The following is a 20,022-nucleotide window of genomic DNA, read 5'->3' on the forward strand; positions in this document are numbered from 1 at the left end:
GATGGAGACGTAAGGAATTTTCTACAACTCACAGAAGATACATTAATGAAACATGTAAAAAATAAGCAAACTATACACATTTGTGAGACTTTAGCACATGACACAGTGGAAGCACTTAGATGATGAATATGTAGTGTCTTGCAACATAAAAATTAGAATACATTCCCCTAAATGAGAAAATACTGATGCTAACTCAATTATAGATAAAATAATGATTAGTGCTAATCAACATCAATACACTTCAGAAACACTTAAGACAGGAGTGGGGGACCATTATGACCAGAGTATAAGTTTCCAATAGGAAAGTAATAACACCCAATATAGGAAACCAACAATGTACAAAAGTAGATATTACAGTGGTCAGGAATTTAAAGGATTTAGGCCATATTTAAATGAAGAGTCAAGGGAGCAAATTAATAGTCCATGAAGCATATCTGCTAAATTTGATGTATTCAAACACAAACAATATTTTGATACATACTTTTCACTTAAAACTAGAAACCTACAGAAAGAGCTGTATCCTTTCAGGTGTAAGAAAATCAGATGCTTAGAAACAGTTCCTCTACAGTATTTCTGAAATAAGCAGTACAAAATCTCAATTTGACAAAAATTTTTGTAAGTGTAAAGCAATACTCAGAAGAGTAATAAAAAACTGGCAGATTGTTGGAAAATGACATATTCATACAACTTTGTTGAAAGATAGCTGAATGAAAAATTGCAACCCAACAGATGTATCTGATAAAACTGATTAATTTTTAATTTTTATTTTTTGTTTATTTAATTATAATGGCGAAAAGCTTCTTGAGTAAAATATCATTCATAAAAATTACACACATATAAGGTGGAACATGAAGTAGCTACATAAGATAGTATTTCTCATGACAACTGACATACAGAAAATACAGCTAGAAATGAAGCTACTAAAAGCTGAACACACTGCAGGAGTAGATGACATTTCAGATTTGTTTATAAAAAATATCATAACAATGGATTTGTTTTATAAATCTGCCCTTATCTGTTGGCAACTTTCTAGATTATCAAAAGTGAAACTACTTCATAAAAAAGGCAGCTGTGAAGTGGTGACAATCACCCCCCCCCCAAAAAAAAAAAAAAAAAAAAAAAAAAAAACTGAAAAAGTTTTACAGCCTTCCTGATTTATTAATTAAATATAACACATTAACAAAATTCCAACATGGATTCAGAAGAGACAATTCAACTGAAACAGTGATATTTTCTTTTCTGTACAAAGCATTACAGGGAATAGATATATATGAACATGTTTAAAGCATATTCCTAGACTTACCACAGGCATTTGATACAATCAGCCATGATATGCTACTACAACAGATTGAGAAGTTAGACACTGAGGTGCAGCATGCGACTAGATTTAATCCTGCCTCCCCCCCCCCAAAAAAAAAAAAAAAATCACAGGGATAACACACAAAGAAAATGACACAGTTAATACCTATCAATTAGATTTATCAGCAATCAGAGACAGTGAGCCACAAGGGCCCATTGGGACCAATCTTGTTTTTATTGCATGTTAAATGATTGAAAAACAAATGACAGTAACAATAAAAATATACACAATTGCTGATGAGACCATCATCTTGTTGTTGTTGTTGAGGTCTTCAGTCCAAAGACTGGTTTGATGCAGCTCTCCATGTTACTCCATCATCTTCATCACTGAGTAACTACTGCAAGCTACATCCTTCTGAATCTGCTTACTATATTCATCTCTTGGCCTCCCTCTATGGGTTTTACCTCCAATGCTTCCCTCCAGTACTAAATTTGTGATTCCTTGATGCCTCAGAATAAGTCTTACCAACTGACCCCTTCTTCTAGTTAGGTTGTGCCACAAATCTCTCTTTTCTATTCTTCCTCGTTAGTTATGTGATCTACCCATCTAATCTTGAGCATTCTTCTGTAACACCACATTTCAAAAGGTTCTATTCTCCTCTTGTCTAAACTGTTTATCATCCTTGTTTCACTTCCATATATGGCTACATTCATACAAATACTTTCAGAAAAAGCTTCCTGACGCTTAAATCTACGCTCGGTGTTAACAAATTTCTCTGCTTCAGAAACGATTTTCTTGCTATTGCCAGTCTATGTTTTATATCCTCCCTACTTTGACTGCCATCAGTTATTTTGCTTCCCAAATAGCAAAACTCATCACTACTTTAAGTGTCTCATTCCCCAAACTAATTCGCTCAGCTTCACCTAATTTAATTTCTTCTTGATTTGCTTTTGTTGATGTTCATCTTATATCCTCTTTTGAGGACACTGTCCATTGCATTCAACTGCTCTTCCAAGTCCTCTGCTATCTCTGATGGAATTATAATGTCATCAGCAAACCTAGAAGTTTTTATTTGTTTTCCCTGGACTTTAATTCCTACTCCCAATTTTTCTTTTGTTTCCTTTCCTGTTTGCTCAATATACGGATTGAATAACAATGGGGATAGGCTACAACCCTGTCTCATTCCCTTCTCAACCACTGCTTCCTTTTTGTGCCCCTTGACTCTTATAACAATCATCTTAAGAACAGGAAATTCAGAAGAAATACCAGAAGAAAACATTAAAACTACAATTGAGAAGTAGTAGATTTCTTTGAAGCAAACAATTTATTTATAAAATTGGAATAAACTATTGCTATTAATGTATTTACCACACAGAATAGGACACCAGCTAATTCAATATTGTACTAAATGGACAAGCAATTATCAAGCCAAAAAGAACAAATTTTCTTGGCATATGGATACAACAGAACAAGAAAGGGCTATACATGCAGATTATATGAAAGAAAATTGAACAAGACATGTCTCATTATAAAAACATTAAGGGACTGTATCTCACATAATACTCTTGGGATTATACATTTTGCATATGCTCACTCAGACTGAAATACGGAGTAGTATTTTGATGAAACTGTGAAGCACATGAGAAATCTTTCAGACTGTAGGATAAGGTTAGAAGTAAACCAAAGAATGTCACGCAGACAATTTTTTAGAGAAAGTGTAATTCTACTACTTCCTTGAATGCATGTATTAGGAAAAATAATCAGTGATTAAGAGTGGACTGAAGTCCAGGAGATTTGTTCAGAAGAATCAATGTGGAAAGAAGTGGGATACTGAAGTACAAAGAAGTGGGATACTGAAGTAAAGAGGAACAATAAGGTGTGTTTGAAGTTCTCTATGGCAGTACATACTGTGACAATGAATACCACGTAAACAATTCAGTTGAAGGGGAATGGAAATGTATAAAAGGGCCATCACAGAATTTGTACAGATGAAGACAGGTTCTTGGAAGGTAGCTGCAAAGAAATCTTTGGTAACAGAAGAAATACATCAACTGACAAACAAAAGAAGGAACCACAAAACTGGTCAAGGAAAGACAGGAATACAAAAATACAAGCCACTTAGGTATGAAATAAAGAGGAAATGTAGGAAAGTTATGATGAAATGGCTGCAGGAAAGATGTGAAGTCAAAAAAGAAATCATCATCAAAGGACTGACTCAGTATATAGAAAAGTCAGAACAATGCTTAGTGAAATTAAAAGCAAGGCCATCAACATAAAAAGTGCAATGGGAACCACATCATTATATGCAGAGGAGAGAGTAGACAGATGGAAGAAGTACAATGAACACCTCTACAATGGGGAGGAACTGTCTGGTGTAATATAAGAATATAAGAAGAAATGGAAGTAGCCAAGGAAGATGCAGGGAATGCCACATCAGAATCAGTGTATAACAGAGCTGTGGCAGACTTGTAATCAGATAAGGCAGAAGGGATAAATAACATTCCATTAGAATTTCTAAAAAAATTGGAGGAAATGGCAATCAAACAACCATTCTAGTTGACATGTAGAATCTATGAGACTTGAGACATAGCATCAGACTAGCAGAAAAATATCTTAAACACAATCCAAATGATAGTAAGGGCAGATAAGTAGGTGAACTACTGCACAATCAGCTTAACATCTCATGTATCCAAGTTGCTGACATGAATAATGTATGGAATGATAGGAAGTATGGAAGATTTAAGTTTGACATCCTGTTGACAACAAATTCATCAGAGCACATGCTCAGAATGTTTCAAGGATGGGAGAGGAAATCAGCCATGCCCTTTCAAAGGAACAATTCCAGCATTTGTCTGGAGCAATTTGGGAAATCAAGGACAACCTAAACCAGGATGATTGGATGCAGATTTGAACCTTATTCCTCCTGAATGTGAGTCCTGTGTACTAACCACTGCACCACCTCACTCATTTACTGCACAGAAGAATGGAAAATAAAACTGAGGATCTGATAGATGATAACCATTTGGCTTATGAAATATGAAAAGACATTCATTGGAATTGTTGACCTGGAAAAGTGATCAATAATGTAAAGTTGTGCAAGGTATTTGAAATTCTTAAGAAAATTATAAGTAAGCTACAGGGAAAGATGGGTAATATAGAATACATACAAAACTCAAGAGAGAAGAATAAAAATGGGAAACCAAGAACAAAGTGCTCAGATTAAGAAGGTGTAAGATGGGGGTGCAGCATTTTACATCAAACAAGAAAGGTTCATAAGTGGGATTAAAACTTGGGTTGGAAGAATAACAATAATAAGATTCGTTAATGCCATTGTTATTCCCATTGAAAGGGCAGAAAAATTGGAGGAACTGTTGAAAGGAATGAACAGATCAATGATTATGAGTAAGACAAGTAAAGATCAAAGTAATGAGGTGTAGCAGAAAAGAGATTAGTGATGAATTTAATGCCAAAATTGGTGACCAATAGGTAGACAAAGTGTAGGAATTGAAGCAAAATAACACCTCACAGACAAAGCAAGAAGAACATAAAAAGCAGAATATCACAGGTGAAGAGACAATTGCTGGCCAAAATAAGTCTACCAGTATCAAACATTGGGCTTAATTTGAGGAAGAAATTTCTGATAATATACATTTGGATTATAGCACTGTGTGATAGTGAATCAAGGACAGTAGGAACACTTAAGAAGAGGATCAAAGTGTTTGACGTATGGTGCTATAGAAGGAAGTTGAAAATTAGCTGGGCTGATAAGTTAAGGAATGAGAAAGGAATATACAGAAAACACTAACAAAAACGTGTGACAGGATGATAGGACATATGTTAAGACACCAGGGAATAAGATCCAATGGTACTAGAGGAAGCTGCAGAGTGTAAAAACTGTAGGAGAAGCCCAGACTTTGTGAATGGGTATGATTTGTATGATTTTTTATGTTTTCAGCACTTGCAGAAAAATTGTGACTGGAGATGTGTAAGGGTTCAATTAACTTCAGTAACCATTTCTTTTGGACCAGGCTGCATATACCATCAATGCTAGGTGAGTATTTTATTTGGTTCCTTGATAGCTTTTAATACATTTTATTTGGTTATTTTAGTAATAAACATTGAGCTTTGTATGACATCTTTGTTTCTGTCTGGTTGCATCTTTTTGGTGGAGTGTTTTCGTGCTGAATCTCTGCTGTGCAAAGTATAACAATTTTTGAAAATGTTTACTATTTCTGTGGGATGAAAAGTTTTCTTATTGTTATAAGCCAAAACAATGTTTTCCCCGGCTTTTCGGCAAGGGTTGTGATGGGTGTAGTGTTGGATGGAGTGGGTAGAGGGACAGAGAAGCGAGAGGCAGAGAGAGCGATTGTGGGTGGATGTCTAGTGGCTGGTTTGCCAGCTAGGAAGGAGGGGTGGCAGGTATATGGGCTGGGTATGTGATACATAGTTGTCAGAGAAGTTGGGGAGCAGTGCATGCTGAAGATGATGTGAGGACGCGAATTGGAATTGGGTGACTGGGCAGAGGAATGAGAAACAGTTGGGTAGATGGTGCAGTGACAGTAGGTTACTGGAGATTGAGGCCATGGTGATTAAAGGAGCAGAGGATGTGTTGCAAGGATAACCCTCATCCGCACAGTTCAGAGAAGCTGGTGGTGGAATTAAGGATCCAGATGGCCCGGGTTGAGGAGCAGCCAGTGAAATTGACCATAACGTCTCAGCCACAACTTGTGCCACTTGGTGATCAAGTTTGTTCTTGGCAACAGTTTAGCAGTGGCCCTTAATCCTTGTGGACAGCTGGTTTGTGCAGTGTTTGCAGCAGAGTTGGTATATGACATGGTTGCTTTCACAGGTGACCCAGTCTCTGATGGATGAGGATAAGCCTATGACAGGACTGGAACGGGAGGAGCTGGGTGGATAGATTGTGCAGGTCTTGCACCTTGTTCTACCACAGCAATATGGTCCCTATGGCAAGCAGTTGGTAGTGGGAGTGGCATAGCGATGGATGAAGATGTTGTGTAGGTTGGTTGGGTGACAGAAAACTGCTTTAAGAAGGATGAGAAGTATCTTGGGTAGCATGTCCCTCATTTCAGGGCGAGCTGAGAGATACTCACAGCCCTGACAAAGGGTGAGGTTCAGTTGTTTCAGTCCAAGGCAATATTGGGTGAAGAGTGGGGAGCTCCTTGAAGCTGATTCTTGGGGATAATGGTAGGACTGGGGGTATGTGTGGATATGACACAGGAAATCTGTTTGTGGACTAGTTCAGAGGGTAGTGCCTGTCTGTGAAGGCCTTAATGACACCTTCAGAAAACTGGGCACGGGAGCTATTGTCACTACAGATAGAATATCCATGGTTGGCTAGCCTGTATGGCACGGAGTTTTTATTTTGAAGGGCTGGCAGCAATCAAGCTGCAGGTACAGTGGGTGGTTAGTGGGTTTAATGTGGACAGAGGTGTGGACGGTGCAATCAGAGAGGCAGAGGTCAGTATCCAGAAAGGTTGACTAGAGGAGGACCAGGTGAAGTGGATGGGAGAGAAGATTTTGAGGTTGTGAAGGAATGTGGATAGGGTGTCTTGGCCCTGAGTTCAGATCATGAAGATATTATCAATGAATCTGAACCAGAGTAGGTGTTGGCAGTTTTCAGAGGCCTAGAAGGTTTCCTCCAGAAGACTAATAGGGTGGTTGGCACAGTGGCATAGGAGGGTGAAATATGGGCACCCGTGGCAGTGCCCCAAATTTGTTTGTAGCTGTAAGTCAGGATATAGTTGGTAAGGTGTATAAGGAGAAAGGTGGTGGGTTTGAACTCTGATGGACATTGGAAGGTGCAGTGTTTGATAGTAGCAAGGCTATGGGCATGAGGGATGTTGGTGTATAGGGATGTGCCCTCAACAGTGATGAGTAAGAATCCAGGAGGTAAAAGGGTGGGGATAGTGGAAAGCTCGTGAAGTAAATGATTAATAGCCAGTTCCAATGGGACTTCCAGGACTGTTGGGTTTGTGGATTTTGGCGAGCATGTAGAAGGTGGGTGTGTGGGTTATTGTTGGGGTGTGAATGGAGGTGGGCTCAGGGGAGAGGTTCGGGGAACAGCCTATGGATTTCAGTAGGTTGCGTTGGACTTCTGGGTTGGGATCACTAATGCAGAGATTGTAGGTAGAGGAGTCAAACAGTTGGTGGAAGCGTTCTGTCAGGTAGGCACTGTGAATCATTACCAGGATCTGTTTTCAGTTTGTGTATGGCTGTCCTTTTACTACTGAAAGGTTAGTGTTCTAAGGAAAGGATTTGGGGAAGCACAGTGTGACCAAATCAGAAGTAAGAAATTGTTGAAAGCTCATATGGGTGTGTTAGGTGGGAGGTATGTAGGATGACATTGGATTGTGGTCTCAAGTGGAAGAGCTAAGGTTCAATGTTGGGATTAGGTTAGCTTTTGGTACAGTAACTGGTGGCAAAGAAGTATTTCCACTGTAAGGGCCAGGAGAAAGAGGGTAGGTCTTTGACAAGTTCAGCTTGGTTAAGCTTGAGCTTGAGGCTTAAGATGAGACCTTTGGATAGGACTGAAACTTCATTGGGCCTGAGGGTTTTGATGGTAATATAAACAACTGTGTTTTGGGTTTGCTTCAGTTCTGGGTTTTATGGTGTATTGGGGGGGACTTCTGGACAATGTGGCAAATGGAAGAGATCAGCTAGGCAGAGTCTGGGTTGATTAGAGGTGTTGATGAGGGGAACTGTTGGATAGTGATGCCACAAGATAGTAGTAGGACATCAGCAGGTTGGACAATTTATGAATATGGTGTCTGGAATGATCCTCCACATGCGGTAGCACAAGGGTTTCTATTTCAGAAATGTTTGTGCCTGTACAGTACAAGTATCCAGAGGAGGCAGTAGAGGTGGTTCTGTGATGCCTCAGATGTGAAGAGATGTTTCTGCAGTACCAGGTTTGTGAGGCGTAGGTACTAGCGGAATCTGGAAAGGTGAAGGTCATTACGAAAGGAAGGTGGGATCCAGAGAAGGGGATTTTTATGGTTAGGCTATTATGGGGGGGATTTACATGAGTTAAACAGCATTTAAAGAGTAGGGTGTTAGTCAAGGGTAGAGATACACTTCTGAACTGATGCATACTGATTGAGCAAAGGTCCTTTGGGGTAGAGACAGCATTAAGAAATGGAAAATGGTGCAGGAAATAGATGAATGAAGGTGTTAGGTTGTTATCAGAAGAACTGCACAATACAGCATGGATCCTGACTCATCACTGTTGATGCCACCTCCCTATACACAGTATCCCTCATGCCCATGGTCATGCCACTGTTGAACAGTGCATCTCCCAGTGTCCTTCAGACTCCAAACCAATGACCTTCTTCCTTATACAACTTACCAGCTATATTCTGACTCACAGCTACTTTTCCTTTGAAAGGAAGGTATGCAAAAAAATCTGCTGCCATGAGTAGCTGTGTGGCACCTTCCTATGCCATCCTGTTTATGGGCTATCTAGAGGAAACCTACCTAGCCTCCCAAAACACCCTACCCCTAGTCTGGTTCAGAGTCATTGATGATATATTCATTATCTGGATGCAGGGCCAAGACACCCTATCCACATTCCTTCATAAACTCAACACCTCTGTTCCCATCCACTTCAACTGATCCTCAACCCCATGCATTACCTTCCTGGATTTTGACCTGCACCACTCTGATGGCTCCATCTACATTAAACCAACTAACCACCAGCAGTACCTGTGTTCTGACAGCTGCCATCCTTTCAACAACAAAAAATCTCTCTCATAAAGCCTAACCACCTGTTGATGATGTATCTGCAGTGACAAGAACGCCCTTGCCAAGTATGCTGGAGGTCTCGCAAAGGCCTTTGAAAGCAGGCAGTAGCCTCCAAACTTAGTCCACACTGAGATATCCTGAGAATCAGCTACGAAGGAAATCACTCCTGATCACCCAATATCCCCTGGACTGTAACAACTGAACCATATCCTTCAAAAGGGCTTTGAGTACATCTCATCATGCCCTGAAATGATGAACATCCTACCCATGATCCTTCCCAACCCTCCTAAAGTGGTGTTCTGGCACTCACCCAGTCTACACAACATCCTAGTCCATCCCCATACCACTTTCCACCACCATTCCCTTGCCACAGGGATCATATCCCTGTGGTAGATCAAGGTGCAAGACCTGCTCAGTCCTACCACCCAACACCTCCTACTCCAGTCCTGTCACAGGCTTATACTATCCCATCAGAAGCTGGGTCACCAGTGAAAGCAGCCATGTCATTTACCAAATCTGCTTCAAACATGGTAATCATAGCAAAATAAGAGCTGTACAAACTATATGTCAAACAGGAAGAATGTCAACTGCCAAATTGTTGCCAAGAACACACTTGATCACCCAGTGGCACAACATACAGCTGAGCAGAACATGCTCAAATTTGATGGCTGCTTCAAAACCCTGGCCAACTGGATTCTTCCCTCCACTAGGCACCATGTATGGGCATAAGTGTGTGTGTGTGTGTGTGTGTGTGTGTGTGTGTGTGTGTGTATTGTACTCTAGTTCAAAAACGGTCTTTCTTATTGTGTATGATTATTGATGAATAAACAATTTTGCTTTTCAGTGAATGGTCTTTTTTAATGCAAAGTATTTAAATATCCTTATATGTTTTCTTAGTTTGCTAACAACTTTATCTGAATACTTTTTAGTAGTATGTGTATTCATCTATTGTAAGACTTAACTGTTCCATGCTGTATTTTTTTTTTCTAGCATTCCATTAGTGGTCCAGTTATTTGCATTTCTGTCACTAATATTTCTATGCATAAAGAGAAGGTTGGTCCAAAATGCAAGCCTAGAGTGTTCATCTACATTTGCATATGATAGATATGTGACCAATGTCCATTACTTAATACTTCATTTAAGTGATTTATGTTGCACTCAGTAAGAATATTTGTTCCATTTAGCCTATCTTGTGCTCACTGAATTCTGGATTACATAGTTTTACTGATACATCATACTTACTCTCTTTAATCATTACTTGGTGTAAGGCTATGAATCTACTCAAGATGTCTTCTGTTATTTTGAGATTATATGCTTTTATTCAGTCTAATAATGAACATTTGTGTCTATTTTCAGTGAGGAATCTTATCACCACAAATTACTAACTCACAGGTTCTATATGGACCCTTTCACCCTGTACTAGTTTCCCTGAACTTTGGATGTGGGAATCTGCTCTTAAGTAGATTCTCTCACTCAGCTGCCCCCATTGACTTAACTTCCATTAGCAACCTTCCCTTTTCCTGATGTGTCAGAACTGCATTATTTACAAAAACATTTGTTTATTTTCTTTTTCATTGTTCATTCCTCCCCCTCTCTAACACTTAAGAATTTTTCCCTATCTTTTCCTCTTTATGCACTGCATTATTCTTTCTACTTTTGGTTTTCTTCCTCGTTACTTCTCACTCTATCCCTTCTATCACCTACAAGCTTAAGCTGACACATTGCTCAGTAGCACAATATTTTTGATCTCCTACACTCTCTGACAACTTTTCCTTTACCTTTGCCTTCCCTTGTTCTCACAGAAGGTGGATTTCTGTAAAACTAAGGTCTGAGTGACACCCTCGCCTCATCACCAGACATTTTATTACCTCCCAAACCAATCCCTACTCCCTCTCTGAAGAAAGTTAGGACTAATATTTTCTGCCTTAAATATTTCTGTTGGCAGTACTAAGGATTGTGCCTTCTGAAGGTAAGAACAGGCCAGCCATTCTATTTCAATGTAAGCTTCTCTACATATAATTGGCAATGTCCATACTGACTTACTCACTGACTCACTACTGCCCATTCCAAACCTCTAAGGATAGAATCTTGAAATTTTGCGATGGTACTGGTCTTATACTGCAGACATTGATTACCCCCTATGGGGGTGAAATAGGAAATGGGAAGCTTTTTTGGAAATATGTCACTATTAAGACAATTTTGAAGGCAAGCCTATGAAAATTGGTATGTGGTTTCTTGGTCAGAAATAAAGAAATACATGTATAAGCATTTTTCGAAATTTATCCCCTATGGGGATGAAATGGTGGGTGACTTTTTTTTAAAAAAAAGTAATTATTAAAAAACTACTAAAGTATTTTTAAAGCTACACCATGAAAATTGGTATTTCACTTCTTGGTTCCAAATTAAAAATACGTGTTTCAGTGTTTTTGGAAATTCATCCCCTAAGGAGGTTAAATAGAGGATGAAATATTTTGTGAAATATTTCATTACAAAATTTGGTTTCTCAAGGGAAAAAAAATTGTTTCACTGTTTTTGGAAATTAGACCCCTGAGGGGGTGAAATGTTTTACTAAAATATTTCATTGTGAAAGCATTATAAAGCTAAATCTATGAAAACTGGTATGGTTCAAATGGCTCTGAGCACTATGGGACTTAACTTCTGAGGTCATCAGTCCCCTAGAACTTAGAACTACTTAAACCTAACTAACCTAAGGACATCACACACATCCATGCCCGAGGCAGGATTTGAATCTCCGACCGTAGCGGTCGCGCAGTTCCAGACTGTAGCGCCTAGAACCACTCGGCCACTCCAGCCAGCGAAAACAGGTATCTGGCTTCTCATTTAGAAGAAAAAAAAAAAAAAAAAAAAAAAAAAAAAAAAAAAAAAAAAAAAGGTTTTTCACTGTTTTTGTAAATTCAACCGTTAAGGGGGGGGGGGGGGGGAGGGTGGGGCTGAAATAGGGCCAGACCAATTCTATGATTCATCATCCCTTAGCCTAAACTGCTAGGGATAGAAAACTGAAATTTAGAGAAGGTGTGGCTCTTAATACTGAAGGCATCGTTTAAGAAGGGACTGTTCAAAATTCCGCTCCTAAGGGGGCAAAACAGGGGTTAAAGGCCTTTTAAAAACATGTCACTATTTAGGCAATTTTGAATGTAGAACTATGAAAAACGGTATTCGGTTTCTCAGTCAGAAATAAAATATGTGTCTCAGTATTTTTGAAAACCCAACCATCAAGGAAGTAAAATAGAGTATGAAAGTTTTTTTGAAAAGAAGTCATTGTTAAAGAACTATTAAAGCATTTTAATGATACGTCTATGAAAACTGATATTTGACTTCTCAGGTGGAAATAAAATAAATAAATAAAAATATTTCAGTGATTTTGGAATTTTAACCCCTTAAGGGACTAACATAGGAGATAAAAACTTTTATGAAATTATTTCATTATGAAAGCATTTTCAAAGCTAAATTTATTAGTATTGGGTGGTGGTGGTGGTTAGTGTTTAACGTCCTGTCGACAACGAGGTCATTAGAGACGGTGCGAAAGCTCGGGTTAGGGAAGGATTGGGAAGGAAATCGGCCATGCCCTTTCAAAGGAACCATCCCGGCATTTGCCTGAAACAATTTACGGAAATCACGGAAAACCTAAATCAGGATGGCTGGAGACAGGATTGAACCATCGTCCTCCCGAATGCGAGTCCAGTGTGCTAACCACTGCGCCACCTCGCTCAATTATTAGTATTGGGTTTCTCTGTTATAAATAAAAAGTTGGTGTTTCACCATTTTTCAAATCTCCATCTCTAAGGCAGTTAAACACTGGAAAAATTTTTTTAAGAAAATATTTCATGATATTAAAACAAATTTAAAACCAACTCTATGAAAGCTGGTATTTCACTTCTCAGTTAGATATAAAGAAATGTGTTAGGGGATGAAAATTTCTATGGAAATATCATCATAAGAATGGAAAAGGTGTAATTAACAAAACTCTTGGACACCAGCTACCAGAATCACTTTTTGGTCAGAAGTACAGGATGATTCTAATTAAAGCTAAACTTTCAAACTGCTGTAGAAATGTATGACAGAAGGAAACTAAATAGTTACAAAATGTAGCAATAGATGGTACTGTAAGTGGTTGATTACAAATGACAAATGAATCATACAACAATGCCTAAGGTGTATGTCTTTTTTAACTGCCCTGAGACCAAGAACTGCATAAAAAGCGTCACTCACATTGGTTTTTAACTGTCCTAAGACCAAAAACTGCATAAAAAGCATCAATCACATCGGTTTTTAACTGTCCTGAGGCCTAAAACAGCATAAAAAGCATCAATCACATCAGCTTTTAATTGTCCTGACGCCAAAAACTGTATAAAAAGCATCAATCAAAATCAAATTGTATTATTAATTTCCATGTGACTGGCACAAAACATTCAATATGCTGTCCACCATTTTCTGCAACAAGTTGAAATTGAGAAACAGCATCTTCCACAACTGATCGGAGTGTTTCTGGGGTCACGTTCAGAATGTGTTGTGCAATGCATGCTTTCAATGCAGCTAAGTTTGCAATCAGAACACTGTTTTTTGCTTGAGTATCATGTCGTTTCTGGAAACCCAGAATCTACTATGTAGGAATCAACATGGATTCCGGAAACAGCGATCGTGTGAGACCCAACTCGCTTTATTTGTTCATGAGACCCAGAAAATATAAGATACAGGCTCCCATGTAGATGCTATTTTTCTTGACTTCCGGAAGGCGTTCGATACAGTTCCGCACTGTCACCTGATAAACAAAGTAAGAGCCTACGGAATATCAGACCAGCTATGTGGCTGGATTGAAGAGTTTTTAGCAAACAGAACACAGCATGTTGTTATCAATGGAGAGACGTCTACAGATGTTAAAGTAACCTCTGGCGTGCCACAGGGGAGTGTTATGGGACCATTGCTTTTCACAATATATATAAATGACCTAGTAGATAGTGTCAGAAGTTCCATGCGGCTTTTCGCGGATGATGCTGTAGTATACAGAGAAGTTGCAGCATTAGAAAATTGTAGCGAAATGCAGGAAGATCTGCAGCGGATAGGCACTTGGTGCAGGGAGTGGCAACTGTCCCTTAACTTTGACAAATGTAATGTATTGCGAATACATAGAAAGAAGGATCCTTTATTGTATGATTATATGATAGCGGAACAAACTCTGGTAGCAGTTACTTCTGTAAAATATCTGGGAGTATGCGTGCGGAACGATTTGAAGTGGAATGATCATATAAAATTAATTGTTAGTAAGGCGGGTACCAGGTTGAGATTCATTGGGAGAGTGCTTAGAAAATGTAGTCCATCAACAAAAGAGGTGGCTTACAAAACTCTTGATCGACCTATACTTGAGTATTGCTCATCAGTGTGGGATCCGTACCAGATCGGTTTGACGGAGGAGATAGAGAAGATCCAAAGAAGAGCAGCGCGTTTCGTCACAGGGTTATTTGGTAACCATGATAGCGTTATGGAGATGTTTAATAAACTCAAGTGGCAGACTCTGCAAGAGAGGCGCTCTGCATCGCGGTATAGATTGCTTGCCAGGTTTCGAGAGGGTGCGTTTCTGGATGAGGTATCGAATATATTGCTTCCCCCTACTTATACCTCCCGAGGAGATCACGAATGTAAAATTAGAGAGATTAGAGCACGCACGGAGGCTTTCAGACAGTCGTTCTTCCCGCGAACCATACGCGACTGGAACAGGAAAGGGAGGTAATGACAGTGGCACGTAAAATGCCCTCCGCCACACACCTTTGGGTGGCTTGCGGAGTATAAATGTAGATGTAGATGTAGAACACAACATCTTTCAGATAGCCCCACAGCAGATCAAGATCAGGTGATTGGGATGGCCAGGCTGTAGGGAAATGGTGGCTGATAATTCTAGCATTTCCAAAATGGCACTTCAGCAGCTGCTTAGTTGGATTTGAAATGTGCAGAGGTGTGCCATCTTGCATAAAAATGATTCCATCCACACATCCATACTGTTGGAGAGCTGGAATGACATGGTTGCACAAAACATACTCATAGTGTTTACCAGTGACGGTACAGGTAACAGGACTGGAAACACCTAACTCTTCAAAAAAATTTGGCCCTATGATAAAGGATACCATAAATCCGCACCACACAGTGACCTTTTCAGGATGAAGTGATACTGGTTGATTTGCATGTGGATTTTCCATTGCCCATATTCAAAAATTCTGTATATTGACATATGTGTCAGATGGAAGTGGGATTTGTCTGTCCACAAAATCTTCCACAGCCAGTGATTGTTCACTTCCATGTGAGCAAGAAATTCTAAAGCAAAGGTCTTTGCTGGCAGTCAACAGGAAGCAACTCATGCATGTGGGTAATTTTGAATGGATTGCAAAGAAGGATGTTTCATAGGATTTTACACACCATGCTCAAGGGTATGTCCAATGTTCGGGCAATTCTCCGTGCACTACACATTTTGCACACCACCACTCGTCTCCTCCTGCATAGCTGTGGCCACTGCTTCCACTGACATTGAATCAATTCATTTCCTCTCTCTACCAGGTTGCACACCAAAAGAACCCATTTTTTCGAATTTCCAAATCATTTTCTCCAGACCCGTGGCAGTCATACAGCCAATGTCTTTTTTTGAACCCTTCAGTGTCCAGAACTTCTGCAGAGTGATGTGTGCACAGTCATCATTTTTGTAGTACAGCTTTACAAGCAGACTGCGATCCTGCATTGAGACAGTCATGGCGAATGTTGCATATGCGAAAGGAAGAAAAGCTGTGTACCTGGCATGTTTGCACCAACTTCAATGGGTCATTCACATGACAGGTGTTTTCATTTACGTATTCTGGTGCATACAACACCATCTATTGATCAATTTTCACATTATTTTTCTTCTTCTCCCATACACTTCCCCCTTTTCCAGTAATATTCTGTTGCAATTTGACAACAATCTGACCAGTGGTGCTATTTTAACAGTGTTTTGAAAGATTAATTTTAATTATAACCATCTTGTACATTTGGGAAAGACCATGCTTCTAGGGCCTTAATTAGTGTGAAAAGTTTATACAGTTTTGCAGCTTGCAAAAAATGTAAAAATTCGTTTAAAGAAAAACAAAACAAAACAAAAAAAAAAAATCTTTCAGGCAGCAAAAATTTTTGGCAAACCATGATTAAGAAAATTTCTTCTGATTTACTATTTTACAATGAAAAAAAATTTGTGTAAACCCACGTTTTAGTGTTTTGCAGGAAACATATTCAAATACACCTTAATCTCGCACTCTTTCAAGCAAAGTAGCTCCTAATCAGTCACTGGTACTTACAGTCTGGCTGGGTAAGTTATGCTCTACAATAGTTTTTGTTGCATCTTCTGTTGCTTGAAATTCACATTTAACATGAGCAGGAGGAAACCTTCCATTTCCATCTATGTCAATCCAGTAAACACTTGGTTTTGTATATCCAAGAAGAGCCAGTTCTTCACATGTTTTCCTGTGAAGTGCTGAAAATATATACACAAAATTACTATACAAAGACAAAGGATTATCCACATTTAAGTTATTAATACACAGAAATAATCAACATTATGTCTGGAACAAAAGTAATAACAAATGATTTCTGCAACGAAAAATAATACTGCTGAGCAAAACAATTTGGAAAAGAAAGAAGAATCAGTCATTTGAAAGGAATAAATGAAATTTCAGACATTTCACCCTCTTCATGCTTAGTATTAATTATAATCGGACAAATAATTAAATGTATTAAGTCATAGTAGGTACTTCATGTAAGCAGATCTGATATTCTGTTTATCTTTACCATGGAGTGTTTAAGAGAATTAAACACAGCCTTGGGAATAAATTTTTGAGGGTAGCTCAGGGAGTATGTAAACTAAATCAACAAGTAGAATCAATCTGGATATCAAGGTAGTCCATATTAAACATTCACTAATGTACATAGTGAATGTAAGATTTTCTGTATTACACACAGATTTGCCTTTTTTACACATTGTTTTTGAAATTCCAGCACAAGTTTCAGTTTAGTGGGAACACTGCAGAGACAAGCAGTCCTTTTCTCAGGATGCTTTGGGTGTTATTTAGCCTTTACAGATGGGTACTATCCTCTGGACCTAGTCCACAAAGACATCTCTTGTGTCATATCCACACATGCCACTAATCCTCCAACCACCCCTGAAAATCATTTGCAAAGGAGCACTCCCCTCACTACCCAATATTATCACAGCCTTTGCTAGAGCTTCAGTTACCTGTAATCATGTCCAGAAATGAGGAATTTCTTACATCCTTCTCACCCCTCAAAAGGTGGTACTCTGCCACCCAACCAATCTAGCAAATATGATGGTCCATCCTTATACCACCTGTCTCCAATCCCTTTCCTCACAACATACATCCATGCAGAACAACCAGGTGCTCTGCACCCACCCGCCACATCCTGTTCCAGTTCCCTCAAAGGTATATCTACTCTATCAGACACAGGGCTACTTGTGAAAGCAGTCACATCTATATCAGCTCTGTTATAACTTCTGTATAGTCTTTCATGTGGATACAACCATCAACCAGTTGTCTACCCAAATGAACATGTCCCATCAAATTGTGGCCAAGAGTTGAGTTGGCCAGCCATTGGCCTCTGAATTATGGAGCTGGGAACTGTCTTACGACACATCCTTTGATGCCATAGTTCTTATGGCCACAATACCCACCAGTCCGGTTTTGTGAATTTTACATTTACTCATTCCAATACTTATAAATATTATGTGGTATATAAGAGTACTTATCCAATACCTGTTTGACATACATATAAATCAAACAAGGAAAGCTGCAGAATAAACACAAAACAACAATTTAAAACTATGTTGGCCCTGGAAAACACAATAAAAATTCAGATGATAAGGTGTAAAACAAAAATTTTAACAATCAAAAGCAGATAAATATTTTATGATGAAAGTACATTTAATCACTCTAAGTATACAGTCATGGGCAAACAGTAGCTGAATAATGTCACTGAAAAAGCAGCTGATTTTTTTTTTTAATAAGAGACTATATTTTGTGTGTGCATAGACTGGTCCCAAAAAAATTTTAATAATCTGTAGAGATTCAAATGTTCAGCAGACAGAATAAAACTAATGCCACTGATTAAAGTCACGTAAGTCATTTGTCATTAATGGCACTTAATATAAGTTTTGAATGCAAATTATAAAAGCTGTTTCTCTTTACTTACACATTCTGTGCCTGGTTTTACATTCTTGACAGACCTCTCTTGGAATAGAATTCATAGAATCAGATGAGTGAAATGAAAGAAAAAGTAAATTAAAAGATTAATATATTAAAAAAAAGCTGATCTTCAGCTTGAAGCCAAACGAGGCTAAATAGGAAAAAAAGAAAAAAACTTTACTTTGTGTGTTTGGGGATGGGGAAGTGGGGGGGAAGGTTAAGTCTCTCAGAATATGGCGAGAAAGATCACTGTGATAGCAAACAAAATCCATGAAACACAACCATTGATAAATATAAAATGAAAACAACATTTATGGTAAAAGATGTGAGAATTCTGTTTTGGAAAACAAAATAACTATTAAAATACGTAAAACACTCGATTTTAAACAAGTAAGTAATGAACTGGGACTATAGATTTATCACAATGGACATGCATCACAACGGATCATTTGCAAGTCAGTGACCAAAATTACAGAACAGAGCAATAAGTATAAATAACCATTAAACCTGGGAAAATAAGAAACTGACCAGTGTAAAAAATTCATCATAACCATAAAAATCTGCATGGTTAGAGCTCACTGAAAAATTTAATTAAGATCCAACATAATTCTAGTGATGAACTAGGCAACAGTTCACTCAATATGGAAGAAACAAACAAATACAAAAGGACCACCATAAAATGCAAGAAAACAAACTAACTTCAAAAAGCAGAAATGCTAGGTACCAAAAATGACTTTTTAATAATCAGTGACTCAATGCTCAGAAACACTGAAACTCAAAACTGCAAAGTCAGTGTTAGCCTAGGAATAAGAAAAACAAAAGACTATCGCAGTTCTAAATAAGGAAGGAACTATCAGAGTAGCCAGTAGCTTTTGTAGGAGTGGCAGAAGTCACAGACACTCCTGTATAGTTGTTGAAAATACATTACAATATAAAATAAGATATGATTTTGAAGCTACATCTACATCTACATCTACATCCATACTCCGCAAGCCACTTGACGGTGTGTGGCGGAGGATACCTTGAGTACCTCTATCGGTTCTCCATTCTATTCCAGTCTCGTATTGTTCGTGGAAAGAAGGATTGTCGGTATGCCTCTGTGTGGGCTCTAATCTCTCTGATTTTATCCTCATGGTCTCTTCGCGAGATATATGTAGGAGGGAGCAATATACTGCTTGACTCTTTGGTGAAGGTATGTTCTCGAAACTTTGACAAAAGCCCGTACCGAGCTACTGAGCGTCTCTCCTGCAGAGTCTTCCACTGGAGTTTATCTATCATTTCCGTAATGCTTTAGCGATTACTAAATGATCCTGTAACGAAGCGCGCTGCTCTCCGTTGGATCTTCTCTATATCTTCTATCAACCCTATCTGGTACGGATCCCACACTGCTGAGCAGTATTCAAGCAGTGGGCGAAAAAGCGTACTGTAACCTACTTCCTTTGTTTTCGGATTGCATTTCCTTAGGATTCTTCCAATGAATCTCAGTCTGGCATCTGCTTTACCGACGATCAACATTATACGATCATTCCATTTTAAATCACTCCTAATGCGTACTCCCAGATAATTAATGGTATTAATTGCTTCCAGTTGCTGACCTGCTATTTTGTAGCTAAATGATAAAGGATCTATCTTTCTGTGTATTCGCAGCACATTACACTTGTCTACATTGAGATTCAATTGCCATTCCCTGCACCATGCGTCAATTCGCCATGATGAAGAACTTATATTTAA

At 38.7% G+C, this 20,022-nt stretch overlaps 1 protein-coding gene across 6 annotated transcripts in view; it reads right to left on the bottom strand.

The window, feature by feature from the left end:
* The window catches only part of LOC126474141 (axotactin), a 557,260-nt gene that overhangs the window by 226,536 nt on the left and 310,702 nt on the right, over positions 1–20,022 (bottom strand). For all 6 annotated transcript variants that reach the window (XR_007586577.1, XR_007586576.1, XM_050101588.1 and 3 more), the window contains one exon: positions 16,393–16,568. Coding sequence is in view for 4 of the 6 variants with exons in the window: in XM_050101588.1 (XP_049957545.1) it covers positions 16,393–16,568 (176 nt within the window). In the remaining 2 variants the exon portion in view is untranslated. The remainder of the gene's footprint in view (positions 1–16,392; positions 16,569–20,022) is intronic.

Source organism: Schistocerca serialis, chromosome 4 (assembly GCF_023864345.2).
Source record: "Schistocerca serialis cubense isolate TAMUIC-IGC-003099 chromosome 4, iqSchSeri2.2, whole genome shotgun sequence".
Taxonomy (NCBI): domain Eukaryota; kingdom Metazoa; phylum Arthropoda; class Insecta; order Orthoptera; family Acrididae; genus Schistocerca; species Schistocerca serialis.